Source organism: Corvus hawaiiensis, chromosome 3, assembly GCF_020740725.1.
Source record: "Corvus hawaiiensis isolate bCorHaw1 chromosome 3, bCorHaw1.pri.cur, whole genome shotgun sequence".
In the NCBI taxonomy this organism is placed as follows: domain Eukaryota; kingdom Metazoa; phylum Chordata; class Aves; order Passeriformes; family Corvidae; genus Corvus; species Corvus hawaiiensis.
The window spans coordinates 93928473-93943131 of NC_063215.1; the positions used below are offsets into that span (position 1 = coordinate 93928473).

Below are 14659 nucleotides of genomic sequence, written 5' to 3' on the forward strand. Positions count from 1 at the left end.
CACAAAAGCTACCACAGTCACACACATAGAGACACACAGACATACTCTAAAACCTGTCAAAAAATATATTCAATGGTCCACATTTAAAAAAAAAAAATCTTTGAATTCTCTGACTGCAAATGCATCCATGTTAGAGGCAGTTTTGCAACTCCACGTGTTTAAAATGGAGCAAATGCATTTTCTATGACAAGACTTTCCCCTCCAACTCCCATATATGTGGGGCCCTGCTATCTGCATCACGTTTCTCTTTCATTCCAATTAGGCTCAGGACAGACTGTGGCATGACACACTTGGAAGGTGCCCATTCATCACATCCTCAGCATAATAACACAGTAGATAGCAGGGAACACATCGAGGCTACTGAAGTTACAGTTCCCAGAATGAGAGAACTTCAGGATGGTCCATTTTTGGCAGACCACGCAGAGTTGTAGAAGCACACTGTAAGGAAATAATTAGTACTGAAGGTATTTTAGCCATACACAACTTTGTTTTGTGAAAAGCTGTTTTTACTAGAAAAGGTATTTTTAACAGAACAGTTTTATTCAAAAACTTGCAAAGCTAAATTGCAGCTGGTCTGGCCACTACTGACTAGCTTTCCTTTTACAGTAACCACTGCTGCACACATGTACTGTTCCACAGCTGGTGTTAAGCACCGTGGTATAAAGAAACATTTCTTCTTTGTTCTTGATACTTATTCATTCTCTTTCACACATCTTGTCTCTGAAGACGCTCTTGGTAAGCATCAATTCAGAATATTTTTATACCTGTAATTTCTCTGTGAACTAGAAAAAGATAAAGCAATTGGATTCAAGTTGATTTTTGCCTTCATTCCAACAATTCGTACATTAACTTTCAAAAAAAATCTGAGGGTTTTTTTTTTTTTTTTTCTTGTTTTAAGGAACCAAAAGCAATCAAACTGTAAATAATGTAAACTTGCTGAGAGCACAGAATCTGAAGACTACAGATTTGTTAATCAGCAGAAAAAAAGCACGAGACAAAACCCCTGTACATAGATCTGTTGTGTACAGCATGCACTTGGGTTACATGCTTTAGTTTTGAAACTGCATGCTTCAGTACAGTTTGCAGGAAATCAAAGCAGAGTAGTTTTGCAACACCAGAAGTGGACTTCTTTTGTTGTCACATCCCACCAGATAGATGGCTCCTTTTCCTTACAGAACAAGCCAGCAGCAGCAGGTAGCCACAGAACGCAAGATTCATTGGTGCAAAGACATAGACTTCAGAAGAGACTCATTTTTCATTTCAGGAGACTGTATTAAAACCTTCAGTCTCTGTTCTTGTCTAATCAGCATTTATATGTTGTAATATTGGCAAGACAGAAAGCTGAGATAAAACAAATCTTTTAGTTGGCAGTTCTTAATACTCTGATATCTTAGGCAACAATGCAAGACTTCCATTTGAACACATATTCCTCTCCAAGGAAATTATGTGTGCTGTAATTTATTTTAACTATCCCCAAATAATCCCCATATAGATTGCAATGTGCACATGCATATAAAGAGTTGAAATATTAAGAGAATATGCACTGATACTCTTTGATGGTGAAAAGCCAAATAAAAGATTTGTGAGAGTGCTAAATTAGAAGAAAGCAACCAAAGGGCATAGCTTAATTCTTACCTTGGCTGTTTTTTTCACGAGTTGACATTTTTGCTGGTTATGGGACAGAAATAAAATATCTTAAAACTATTTCTAAAGTCTCACTCACACCTGCTTGGATGAAGACTGGCACATAGGTCAAAACTTGAGATTTTTGTTTTCATAACCGCTCTCTATGCACATACATATTGAGAAAATAATTTTAAAAAGGGGTTTGTAAATCAAATCCTCCCACCACCCACCTACTGAAAATTTCTGTTCTTACTAAAGATCCAATCTGATGAGGTAATTCTCCATAATTTCAAAGATTCATATACATGTCTGAAGTAACTTTTTGCCAAATGAATTCTTGGAGCTGATAAACACCATTTTACCTCTAAACCCCTGTTTCATATGCCTATGTCCCAACATATTCATTTACAGGATGTACTATTCAATCAAAAGCAAATATTTTCAACTTCATCCAATATTTAAAAATAAATGGTTTTACTTACCTTGGCTGACAATGACATCTTTGTGCCTGGGGAAAAATTCAAAATATTATCATTAATAATATGCAAAATGCTTATCAAGGCAATACCATCTAGTTTTTACTCATTATTGCATTTGGCAATCTCATCAGATTCTGTGTACAGTGTAAGTGTAGTATAGGATGCTCAACAGCTAATCTTGATCATTGTAGTGCATTTTTTACTCATTCTATGCAGTTCACTGTATCTTTCAAGTAACTTGAAGTCTTTGGCCCTATGGCAAGGGCTTCTAAGAATTACTCTCATAATTACAAAATACAAAAAGCTTTGAAAAATAAATTACGGAGGGCATGTTCCTTGTGCACGGAAAATTCCATTTTGAGAGTAAGAACTTGTAATAGCCAAATGTTTTAAGCTGCCAAACATCCTCAGGCCTGCATGCAAAGCATTTAGCACCTGTCAAAATAAGCTGTCAGCATACAACAGCACAAATTTTTCTAGGAATTAACTCTATTGGACACATGGATTAAATGTAAGCAAGTTGCAGTTTCATTTAAACCAGATCCCTACAGCATTACTGGATGTGCAACACAAAGTCTTCAACAGACTGAAGGTGAGACATCTCTTCTTACCAGAGCAAGAAATTAGTTACTCATAAAAAAACCTCAGTCTTTTTTTTTTTTGGTGAAGAGGGAAGAAATACTAATTTCCAGCATCAGATCAACTTCTTAATGGAATAACACTCCTTGAGAGGAGAATGTATTGCATGAAACACCCTCTTGAATTAATTTGAAATTCAGCAGAAAGATATGAGTGGCATCCAGTATTTTTAGCTGGATGGAGGTCAAATTTTTGTAACAGTGACAAAGGGTCAAGCATATGCATGAGGAAAGTCATCTCTGGCTGCTGGTGGAATCACCCTTTACCACACTGCCAAATGAAAAACAAAAAGTGGATTCCCAGTCTTTCCTGAAAACCACTGAATGATGGGCTGCCGTGGGAACCCTCTGACTTCTTACTGCTTTATCAGACTGATTTACAGCTCGGCGCTGACTTGAAGACTGAGCTGCGTAAACAAAGTTCATATCCTGAGCTGATAGTGTAAAGCATATGTAAAACATTTCTACCCTGGGGCCCACATTAGGGGCTGAATTCTATTCCCTTGCACAAGAATCCATAGCTTCAAGCAGATGAGGCCAATGTTTCTTAATTGGGAACAATAAATGCAGTATAACAATATGCCTTTGCACAATACCAACCAGTTCTTATGGAAATGTGGCACGCAGAATGCAAGTAAGAAATGAGTATTAACGTGTGTCCTTGTATGCAAACAGTGCCTCTGCTACAAATCCGAGCATAAGAACAAGGTGCACAACAATAAAACACCCAGTCTTCAACCAGGTGATGGTCTACAATTCACATTTGAAGCTCTGTTTTTGCCAAATATAGTTAAGATACAACAGCTTCAAGTTATGAACAACTTTCTCTAACAATAATTAAAACTAATCTTTTCTTGTCCACACTTTTGTTATATATCTAACTGTTTTCTGCATTAGAGACTGTAGAAGGGCAACATTTAAGGTCTCTCAGAAATAAGCATACTCGTAGAAAAATGGAATAAAATACTGGTCTATTTTGACCATGTCTGAACAAATATATAAAATGTCAGTAAAAGTAAAACTTATTTTTTACTTTTAGCAAATTTGAAATACGTATCACACCATGAAAGGTACTTTTGCAGCATAGCAAAAACCCCAGCAAAAAAATCAAGGCAGAGGGTTTTGTCATTCCCAAATATTATCGCGCAGCACCCTGCTACAATCTAAATTGCCAAAGGGCTTTTAAATGCCAACAGTGAAAACCAATTATAAAAGGAAAGGAAATACTTGCAAAATATGTAATGCATAGTTCCCTCACACAGAGCACTCCACTGCTCTGCAGAACTCTTCAGGCTAAGCACAAAGGTTCTAGTAAATGTGCCGATATCCACACCCAACATTAGTTTGTTTTTGTTCTTCCCATTCCTAGGGAAGAAGGAATGCACTTGCACCACTCTTGACTGTGTATTTGACAGTCTTATATGCAAGTGAGGGAGAGAACTACAGACATAATCATAAAAAGACTGGCAATTACTCTGAAAGGTCTGAAGTGCTTTGTTTGTCAGAATGGGAGGGGTTTTCAGGTAGTTCTGCCTTGGACCAGTTAAGGGCTATTTGAATGACAACTAACGAGCAGATCTAGGAATCTGCAGACAACACCAAGCTGGAAGAAGCTGTCAGCATAATGGGGGGATATTGGCAAATAGGAGAGGGGTCAGTCAAAAAATCAACACAACAATTTCAGCGAAATTTCAACCAAATCAGAAAAAGAAACGAAGTGTGTGAATACAAAGCAGGAAGCCCAACTGGCAGAGAGTACTGAGGACAAGAGTGGGTCACAAGGGGGGTCAACAATGTGAGGTTACAACAAAAAGCAAACTCTTGCCCCTGTGCTGACAGGAGCAGGAGTAACTACTGAGCTATTCACCCTCAAAGGCCTTCACTGGAGACCACAAACCAAGAAAACCTGCTGCTGAGGAAGGGGATGAGAGGAATGGTTGACTACAGCCCATCACCTGCTGAAGGTGACACTGAAAACAAGATCCCTACCCATTGTCTAGAACCTGCTATCAGGAACCTGCTAAACAGTTAAACTGAGAGACCTATCTGAAATCAAAGAAGTATATTCCTACTGTTACAGTCTACTTTGGCAACATACACTATATGAAATCCAGAAACTGACTCCAAGGAAATACACTAGCATTTTCAAATCAGCTTTAATTAGGAAAAAAAACAGTTGGAAGTTTGACATCACTGGCATTAAGCCATAAAATGTCATAATTCTGCTAATCCAATCAGGCAGTATTAAAATATATTTACACAAGAATTACTTTATAATAATCTTAAAATTCCATGGGCACCTGGAGCACCAAACTGGCAGGTTGTATAAGTACCCAAAATTTTGTAAAAACAAAGATGCAAAAGGTCCTAGCATATACATCAGTAAGATCACTAGAACTGTGTGATTTCATAATATTTTGACTCTAAAGTTCGCTTACTTTTATGTACCAAACCAATACATACTTGTCTGCATTCTTTGCCACCTTTGATATTAATTTAGATGTTGATGCTACTCTCATCAGCTTGTTACGACTGTCATCTGAACTCTCCCAAGCACTGTGAGGTTTTTCAACAGTCAAGGATTTCTTTATGCTAGAAGAAACAAAAAAATATTTTACAATTACAAGATAATAATGTAACAATAACTGGAACTCTTATGCAACGGACAGATCAAGCAGCAGGAGACAAAAGCAGAGCTAAATCTTCCTTCAAACTGCAGCATGAAACAGGGAAAAAAGATTAGTCAAAAAGTTCTAACTGGATGAATGAAAACAATTGAGCAAGACAATTTATCTATTCTTTTCCATTTCCAAATGCTATTACACAAAGACTTGAACAAAATAACTCTGTACTTCATTACTACATCACTAACAAATTACAATAGTGGAAAAAATGAGGCTAAGTATATACGCCTTAAAGAATAAAATATATTTTAAAATCAATTAAGTAGATAACAATGTAATTTTTTTCCCTGATTAACTGTTCACCAGCTTTAGCACATTGATTTCTGAGGCAGAACAGTTCTATCAGATTATAGTTTCATATGGAAGCTTTGCAGTTAGCACCTACTAAATCACATTAATGGCTTTAATCTTTTTGAAACAAATGTCTGCAAACCTCTTGCATGAGTAAGACAAGCTAGGTTTGGCCTGATACTACAGACAATTAAATCCACGAATTCTGATGTGATTTTTCAGCAATCTTATTGCAGCCAATTTACACTAATGGGAACTTGCAAATTTTGCAGTCACTAGTTCAATAATTTCATGCATGCCTTAATCATGGAATACATGTTCAAAAAGTCATCTAGCCCAAATTATCCTTCAACCAGCTGATTTAGAGTTTGCACATGTCCTGCTAATAGTATCACACTTCATCCTGTCAGAAATGCTTTTTGCAGGAGTTAAGTCCTGAAATGCAACCTTAGAAAAGGCAAGCTCCTTCCCCAGCACCTCAAGAGGCTCAAAGGTCCTGCGACAAACAAGTTAATCAAATCAAGTTAAACCCTGAGGAGACTAAAAAAGGCATTTATTTTTTCCCCACACTGCAAAAGATTAGTAAGCAAGACTTCAGACATCTTTACAGCGAGATACCGGGCAAGAGAACAACAGGCCGCAAGTTCAGCTTCAGACAACTTACAGGTTTGTGCAAGACATGGAGACAGAGCCTTTATGCAGTGTTATAACATGCACCAGTCAAGTGGAAGTTTAAATACTTATTAGAGCTGTGAATTCAAGCAATGCAAGACAACAATCTTGTGAACTACAGTTAATTTTGGAATAATAAATTTCATTTTCATTTTGTTTCAGTCTCTAAATGCCAGAGAGTAAAAAAAAATTTTACACCTTCCAAAACAGTAAGGTGACAATAAATAATTAATTAAAAATCCCAAACCAACAGCAATAAAAAACCCACCAAAAAAAAAAAAAACCACCAAAAAAAAAACAAAACAAAAAGAAACCACGCCAAGTGATCTGCATAGTTTTGAAACTCAGAAGATATCACCCAAATCTTAAAATCCATTTTTTTGACTTCAAAAAGCAATCTAGTATCTCTAAAATGTACCTTTTTTTTTTTTTCCTGCGCCTAATTCCCACAAAAATGAGCAGGAATTTAAGAGGTAATCCTAAATAAACTTCTGCATTTACTCAAGTCAAGCAGTTCTATGATCTGGGTGTAAAACCAGAACTTCACTCATGTAAAGAATCAAAGTGAGCCATCCTGCAACCTAGCAGGAATTTAAAAGGGAAGGGCCATGAAATAAAAAAAAAAGCCAACAAAAACAAAACTGCAGTCACTTTATAGAATAATTTGAGAGCAAAAATTTCTGAACCAAGGGTTGCAGTGATAAATACTAGTGTACTTAAAAAATACTGTTATGAGATGTAATAAATGGTCATGTGGAAAATACACTCCATAATTCATCTACACAAAATCTATGAAGTGTATTTGAGAAGGATCAAGTCAGGGTGATCATTTAATATTTTAGAACCATGGCTGATTAGAGGTAATCTACTGTATTAGGATTTTAATCTGAGAACAAAAAACCTCTGTAATTTTAAAAATGTATTCAAAGAAAAACATGCATTTTTATGTATTTGTTCTGCTGCAATGCATATTGAATGCATCTTCTCTAGCAGAAAAAGAATCAAACCTTAAGTTGATCATGAGATTAGAACTATTTCACATGACCTGTTGTCAAATATGAACTCAGTATCATTACAATCATTTTCTAGTTCTGTACTGTGGTACTGTGAAAACCTTTTAGCTGGAGCAGAACTCTTGCTTTCTGGAGTTTGCCTGTGTGTTTGGAGAGTCTGTGAGGAGGGCTGGGGAGAAGGTGATGCTTGAGTTTGTGCACTTTGATCATTAGAATGAGAGTCCTCTTTTTTTTCTTTTTGTCCTGGAGGTTTTTCCTTCTTTTTTTCTGTACCGCTGTAAAATAAAGTGTAACATAAGGAGGGAAAAAAGAGAACAAGCAAATAAATTAGCAAGGTGGGAGAAAATGTCTTCTATGAAAAGACGGGAGAGGCATTTAACAACTTACTGTAAACAATCACCAAAAGAACACTTTGATTATTTACTCAGTCTCTTCACATTAGCATTTTACTGAAATAAGGTTTATCCACTAGCTCCAACAATAAAAAACAGTGAGAGAGGCATGAAAGATTATTTGCATATTTCAGTTGTACTACATTTACTATGATTTTAAAATGAATACAACTTTGATTTGAGTGTGTCCTTCATTCATGGGTGCTCCTACAGCATTCAAAGCTGACACAAATTGATGCTCCACAAGTCTGCAGTCCCTCAGGAAAAAACTATTCCCTGGTTCAGAGCTCACTGACCACCTTGTTGAGCTGCCAGCCAAGGCTCAGTGCAAGTGAAAGGCAGGACTGTGACTTGTGTTGTCTCCCATTAGGGTAAGTCCACCATGAAACTGTATTTGTGGACGTACATGCTACTGTCTTTGAGCTGCCACCAAAACCCTGGAATGCTGGTGCTGGTCCCTGCACTCTCCCTGGCTGCACAAGAGGTCAAAGGAAATGGCTATTTTGATCTGTAGTTGACTAATATCAGATTGTCTCACCACTTCTTTAATACCTTCAGCCATGTCAGCTAAGAACGCATCTTTATTTTCATAGTGCTGTATTTATAAGGTTAATATGTGAAATAGATTTAAATACATGTCATCAGCAACCTTAAATCTATTAAGAACCAAACCAAATGTTTGCTATGTAAACAGAAAGATTAATTAGAAGGCTCTTCTATGAAATTACATACTTTGTAATATACTGAATCACACAAACAATACCAGGGCCTGAAACAGAAGAGTACTCTCAAGTGCATAGCCTGTTTCTTTCTTAAAGTAAAAAAACTAAATCTTCAAAGATAAGATTTCTCAGTGAGGAAATAAAGCAAGATACAAACATCAGCTAAAAATGTAATAGAAAGATATTTCTCTAAGGGTAAAAGTAACCTGCAAAGTAAAAAAGCAAGTATCTTTCTGAACACGAGAATCCAGATTTCTGTTCCCTCACAACAATTTCCCCCCGCCTCGAATCCTTGTATGACCTTAATTATTTGTATTTCCATTCACCTTTTCCCCAAACACAAAGCAAACAGTAAAGCAACATTCAAAATAAATAAAAATGGGCATCAAATTTTAACATATTCTTAAAAACCTCTTTTTGCATCTTTTGTTATTTCAGTTGAAATATATCATCTACCACTGAGATTTACATGAGTTCAACTTTTCCAACTGCTTTCAGAGAAGAAAAGCATTGAAAAACAGGTCAAAACATGAATATGAAACCCGGACACATTTGTAAGGATCACTCAGGATTTCTACTGTGAAACATACTAACTAGTTTAAAATGTCAATATAATCCATCAGAGTGACATTTTCTTTTCAAAAAAATCAGATGAAAACAAAACAACGAGCTTTCACATTTCTTGAGGGCATATATGTGATCATAGAGAACAAAGCTTGCAGAACTGATTGGGGTTTTGATTAATAATTTATAGCCAAAAGTCCTTAATTAACTGGTAGCATGGAAATTTATTATTATTTTTTAATCAGAAGACTTAGCTTGCATTGCTGGATGCAAAGCACACTACATTTTTTGCAGTCTGTTGCAAGAAATGCAGTATAGTGAAATAAATTGTTGGAATCTCTTTTCAGTGAAGAAAACAGAAGTCCTCTCTATCCCTACTACAACAGGTACACCCCCCCACTTTTTGTAATGTCCTATTTACAATGACACATCAGCATTCTGCAATTCACCTCTGCACTCTCCTGGCAGGCTCAGGTGAACGCCACCTGCTGAGAGCAGTCTTATATTTCTTTATACAGTCTCATATTTCCTGTGTTCCTACCCAAACTCATTTAGCTCATCTCATCCGTCTCCTAGAAACCACAGTTTCAGTGTGGGAATTTTTTCACTGAGCTTGTCACTGTGGATTATCCATTTCACTTCTTTGCCATTAGGTTCACTCCTTTTTCATTGGGCCATGAGAATCTCTGGACCACTCTGGTTTCACTCTGGGTTGTAGCACAAGATATACCTTGGATTCTACAAAGTGCTTTTATCTACCACCAGGTTGCAAGTAGGCTTCTTTTTTTGACTGCCATTTCAATTTGGAAGGAAATCATGTAGATATGTGGCAGTCTGAGTACTGAATATCTTTATTCTGAATTTATTTGGTTTGCTCATTTCTGCTAAAATCTTCAGTTTAATTGTATTATGACTGGCTAGCACAGAGTGGCTCTCCCACTAATACCTCTTCTAGTAGGTCTTGTGTAACTGCTGAAACCAAATCAAAACCAGCATCTTTTCCTGTGGGTTTCTAAAGACTAGTTGTTCTGGGAAGCAGTCATTTAATGCATCCAAAAATTCTTTCCAAAACCCAATCTGATGAGGCATTTCTTCAGTCTACAACTGAGTAGCTGAGAGCTATTACTATCTGTCCTAATTTTGCAGCTTCTCTAATTTCACTTAATTTCACTTAATACAATGTTTCATCCTTTGGACCACAACACACTGGCATCTACTGTGGATGGTGGTCACTCTGAAACATCAAGACTATTGCTATCAGATGCTGTCTTCAAAAGAATGCTTAGTCCTAAGGAAAATGATCAAGCAGGTCTCTGACAGTCATTGGTTGGTCGGTTTTTGTTTGTTTGGACAAAGTATAAACCTGTTTCTAGTCCAGACTATAGGGTTGAAATTTTCTCAACACATCCATGACTTCATCTCTGTTAATGGGACATCATCTACCTGCTGTTCAGGGAACATTCGTGGGCTCTGATTGCAGTGATTGCTGGTATTTTAGCATGCCATTGTTGAAATGAGACATCCTGCTGCTGTGGAACTACTGAGGCAGCCGATCATTTCCATGATCTCAGTGTTCAGGTTCATAGAACAAGATGAAACAGTCCAGGAAATGAAACTGCTCATTCACAGAAGAAATTCACACACTAAACTTCCACACCAGCAACAGTTTGTACACAAGTAGGCCTTCTAGTTATTTTGGCTAGGTGTATGGCTGCATAGAGTCAGAACATGAAAGGCCACAGGCAGGCTTTGGGGTCCATTCAGAACCTAAAGGTTAATTCTCTGTCAACAGATGACCATGCCCACCTGCTGCACCAGTTCAAGCTTCGGCCTGAAGAAGCTGGGGTGAAACATTCCAGTCTCCTTTGGCCTCCCTCCTTTTCACCACGACAAGTGTTAGAAAAAAACATGGTTACCCTACCTTTGTAAGGAGATGGGACTACTGTTGACATTTACTTACGTTTCCTTTCACCTTTCTTGAGCTGGTAATTTTACAAAAGGGCAAGTTTTATTTCTTCCAAATACCAAATAAATTTAAGGAATAAAGACATGACAGTGAAAGAACTACTGGAAAAAGAACCTTCCTAGACCTTTCTAAAACATTTCTTGACCAAGGGAGCCGCGCGTCTTCAGCTGCACTGGAAGCACCAACACCTCCCCTGGACAGTTATTTGGGGGTCCAGGGAGAGCTGCCCTCTGCATATGAAGATTTTCTCTCTTGGCCTATCCAGGTCTCCTTTTAAAGACCTTAACTCAGATGAAAGGGATGCCAGCCACTCCACTCTGCTCTTCTTATGTAGTCAAGTGTTCAGCAGCCAATGAATCAAGAAGGTGATTCAGCACAAATGCGAGCTGAACACCACAGGAACTGGACTGGCCCTCATCAAAGTGCCAAAAGCCACAGGGCTAAGATTAATGGAAAAGTGCTAACTAAGAAATACCTTCCTGCAGGAATGTCTTTTGTCCCTGTGCCTGTTGCACTAGCAGATAGAGACATGCACTGATCACTGTCTGATTTATTGTTGAACAGTAAATATAAGAATCCAATAAAAAGAAAGATATGCAATGTTACACAATGTAGAAGAGCAAAGGGTGGGGCACTACGCTCGCTTTCCAAGGGGCACTAAAGCTTCTTCTGGTTTGTTCTCATACAGTTTATATTTGCATGCAGCATTTTTATTCTCTGAAGTATATAATTTCCCTGTCTTGTTGTACAGCACAGTATTTACATCCACTCTAGAAGATAAACCAGCCACTGGAGCTACCAGAGTACTCTAGGGAGGCCAAGAATTTGTTCACATAACTTACCAGAGTTACACATTAGAGTATTCTCTGCCCCGTGGCTATATCTGGCAGCCTGCTCTTCACAACAAACAAGAATAGGTACAAAACCTACTGCTCAAGAAGCCATGTCTGTCTAACAGACCCACAGAAAAAAGCAGTTAAGCAAATGCTTTGTTTACTGTAAGAAGCTGGAAGTACTACATGGAGGAAAACCACTACTGTTAGGTTCTTAGCTCATTCAACTTACAAATTACTCAAGCAATGTTATTTCTTCACATTTGAGATCTGATACAGACATTCTTCAAAAGGACTAAGTAGCCATATTTTGGGTTAGATTTTCTACCCAAAAATGTAAACCTTTATCTTGCACAATTCACTATTGTCTCTCAGCTATTTTGCTATTGCCTACTATTTACACTCCAGACAATGAAGTCACTTTTGCCCTTTAATTTCCTTGAGGGAAGGAAGGACAAAAAAAACAACAACAAAAAAATAAGCGTATGAATACCAGAAGGAAAAATTTTCCATTTGTACTGGAAATACATTTTCCTATTCCCTCAGTGAGAATTAATTTTGGACACTACACACTAGAGAAATACTCTCCATTTTTGAATTCTTTTTAGAACTCTTTTGTACACATCCCAACAACATGGTAAATCTCCAAAGTTTATCTGTGCCTTACTGGAGTTCAGGCAGCTCTGCTAAGTGCTGCACAGAGACAAAAATCAAACTCTTGCTCTGTTTGGTTTTGGGTTTTTTGAATATCTAAAAGTTTGAGTTTTAGTAACAATTCGGTACCTTTTTGCAGCAGATGAAAGTGTTTCTTTTCTGGCAACAGAAACAGATGAGCTGTGGCTAGTTTTCCTGCTTCCTGTACTCCCGTTAGTTATACATGACATCGAGATAGCTTCTCGGAGGCTTGGCTGACCTAGAAAAAAGCAATATTGAAGAATGTAAGGTTTTATAGATGTATCCAAAGGTCCACATGAACAACAAAAAGCTCTCAGTTGTGGACCTGGTATCACACAGCAGCAGCCTGAGTATTCAGGACAAACATCCAGTGACATATATTCATGAAACCTTAACCTAGGCAGCTGGACCCAGGAGACCTGGGACACTAAGGCAGGCAAGAATATGGTCTGATAGAGGTCATTTTCTCTACTGCCATGATGTCATGAAAGAATTATTAAGTTATTTAAGGGTTGTGATTCTAAGGATTAAAAAAAAAAATCAAGATTTTCAGTTTCATTTCAGCTGCCCCTTCCATCTTAGAATACCTTCCAGTATATGCTCTATGGTATAGCTATTAAGTTTCCGATACTGCTCACTCTGTAGAACATTTGCCACATCCAGTGGACATTACAGACTCTCTCCAGGGATGAATCAAGAGCGTATATGTGAAGAAGGCTGTTGTCTGTCAGATGCCCACTTCACTCACTGCAGAAGTTTAAAACTATGCAGTGAATGTGGGAGGGGATTGCAAAGAAGACAAGGGGGAGCAAAGGCTCTTCTATTTTCAGAGCTGAACACTAGCCTGGCCATTAGCTCCCAGACCTGCCTCTTCCACAGAATGCCAGTGAAATACAAGGCATTTTACTCAAACCCAACGTTTCGCCCTTTCCCACTAACTGTGTCTTTTTGTGTGCCTGTTTTATTTCCAAGGTCTTGCTCAGAGGAGAGTTTTGTCCCTTCCCCCTTTGAAGTACTAGACTTGTCCTTTTCCCCTCTGAACCGTGACATGCCCTGAGAAAGATCCCTGGGCTAATCTCACATGAAGCATCCAAAAATCAGCGGTCACTTTTGAGCCCCTCTGCATCACATCCCCATTTCACAGACAGAAAATTGCTACTGCATCTCATAGGGTTGTGATGGCCAGTCACTCTGACTTCAGCAACAAACACGGAGGACAGGACTGACAGAAGAATAACAGCTCTGTGTTCACGGCAGGCTTTGAATAGTGTGAGATAGATAAGGCATGAGGCCACACATTGAAGATAAAAGTGAGGAGTAAAATAGCAGTTAAGGAGAATCGACAGCTCTGTGCACAGAGGACAAACTCACACAGATGACTCATTTGAACAATACCAGCCATGTGTCACAGCACAGCTCTTCCAACCAGGTTTAGAGGCTAATTAATTCATTCTTATTTTAAAGTACCACATTATATACAAGAGATACCCATCAAGGGAATATTAGATTTCAGAACTATTTGGATGAAGGCAGAAATGGGCTGGCCTACACAAACCAAACACTGCTTCAAATGCACCAAGCAGCATGTGGTCATATCTGAAATTCAGATCAGGAAAGCCAAAAGGGGCATGCGGAATATCCCAGGCAGAAATGAGAATAAAGGAAATCTGAAGAAAGTAAAGACACACTTAAAATCCAGAAACGCTTCAAAGATCATTGTTTTTCCTAAATTCTGTATATATCAATTTGGTGTGGTTCCTCCCCGCTGGTACTTTTTAGAGACTGTTTTATTCGCAACACAAACATTTGGAATACAGAATTTATTTTAGAAGTTAATATACTGTACAAAACCTCTAAAGCTCAAGAAATTTTTTTACCCTATGTAACTCAGATGCAAGAACAAAAGCGCACGAGCTTAGAAAGCACATTTACTATAGAAGCCTAAAAAATCACCTTCTTTTATTTTCAGGGACAAAGTAAGTCATCTTCTTTGTGGAGATGCATAATATCAAGGCCTGTGATTCACTCTTGAACTGTATATGACCTTAACATCTCCATCAGCCCCTCGTAACAGATTAATGCCTCTCCAAGCAGCTCTAGCATG

General features: G+C 37.9%; 1 protein-coding gene across 7 annotated transcripts in view; it reads right to left on the reverse strand.

Moving 5' to 3' along the window:
- The window catches only part of EML4 (EMAP like 4), a 149100-nt gene that overhangs the window by 46601 nt on the left and 87840 nt on the right, over nt 1–14659 (reverse strand). For 4 of the 7 annotated variants that reach the window (XM_048296813.1, XM_048296814.1, XM_048296811.1 and 1 more), the window contains exons 3-7: nt 12664–12793; nt 7505–7678; nt 5207–5335; nt 2109–2134; nt 1636–1668 (exon numbers count right to left, since the gene is read on the reverse strand). In XM_048296813.1, coding sequence (XP_048152770.1) covers nt 1636–1668; nt 2109–2134; nt 5207–5335; nt 7505–7678; nt 12664–12793 — 492 coding nt within the window. The remainder of the gene's footprint in view (nt 1–1635; nt 1669–2108; nt 2135–5206; nt 5336–7504; nt 7679–12663; nt 12794–14659) is intronic. The other 3 variants (XM_048296810.1, XM_048296808.1, XM_048296812.1) reach the window with 3 other exon arrangements.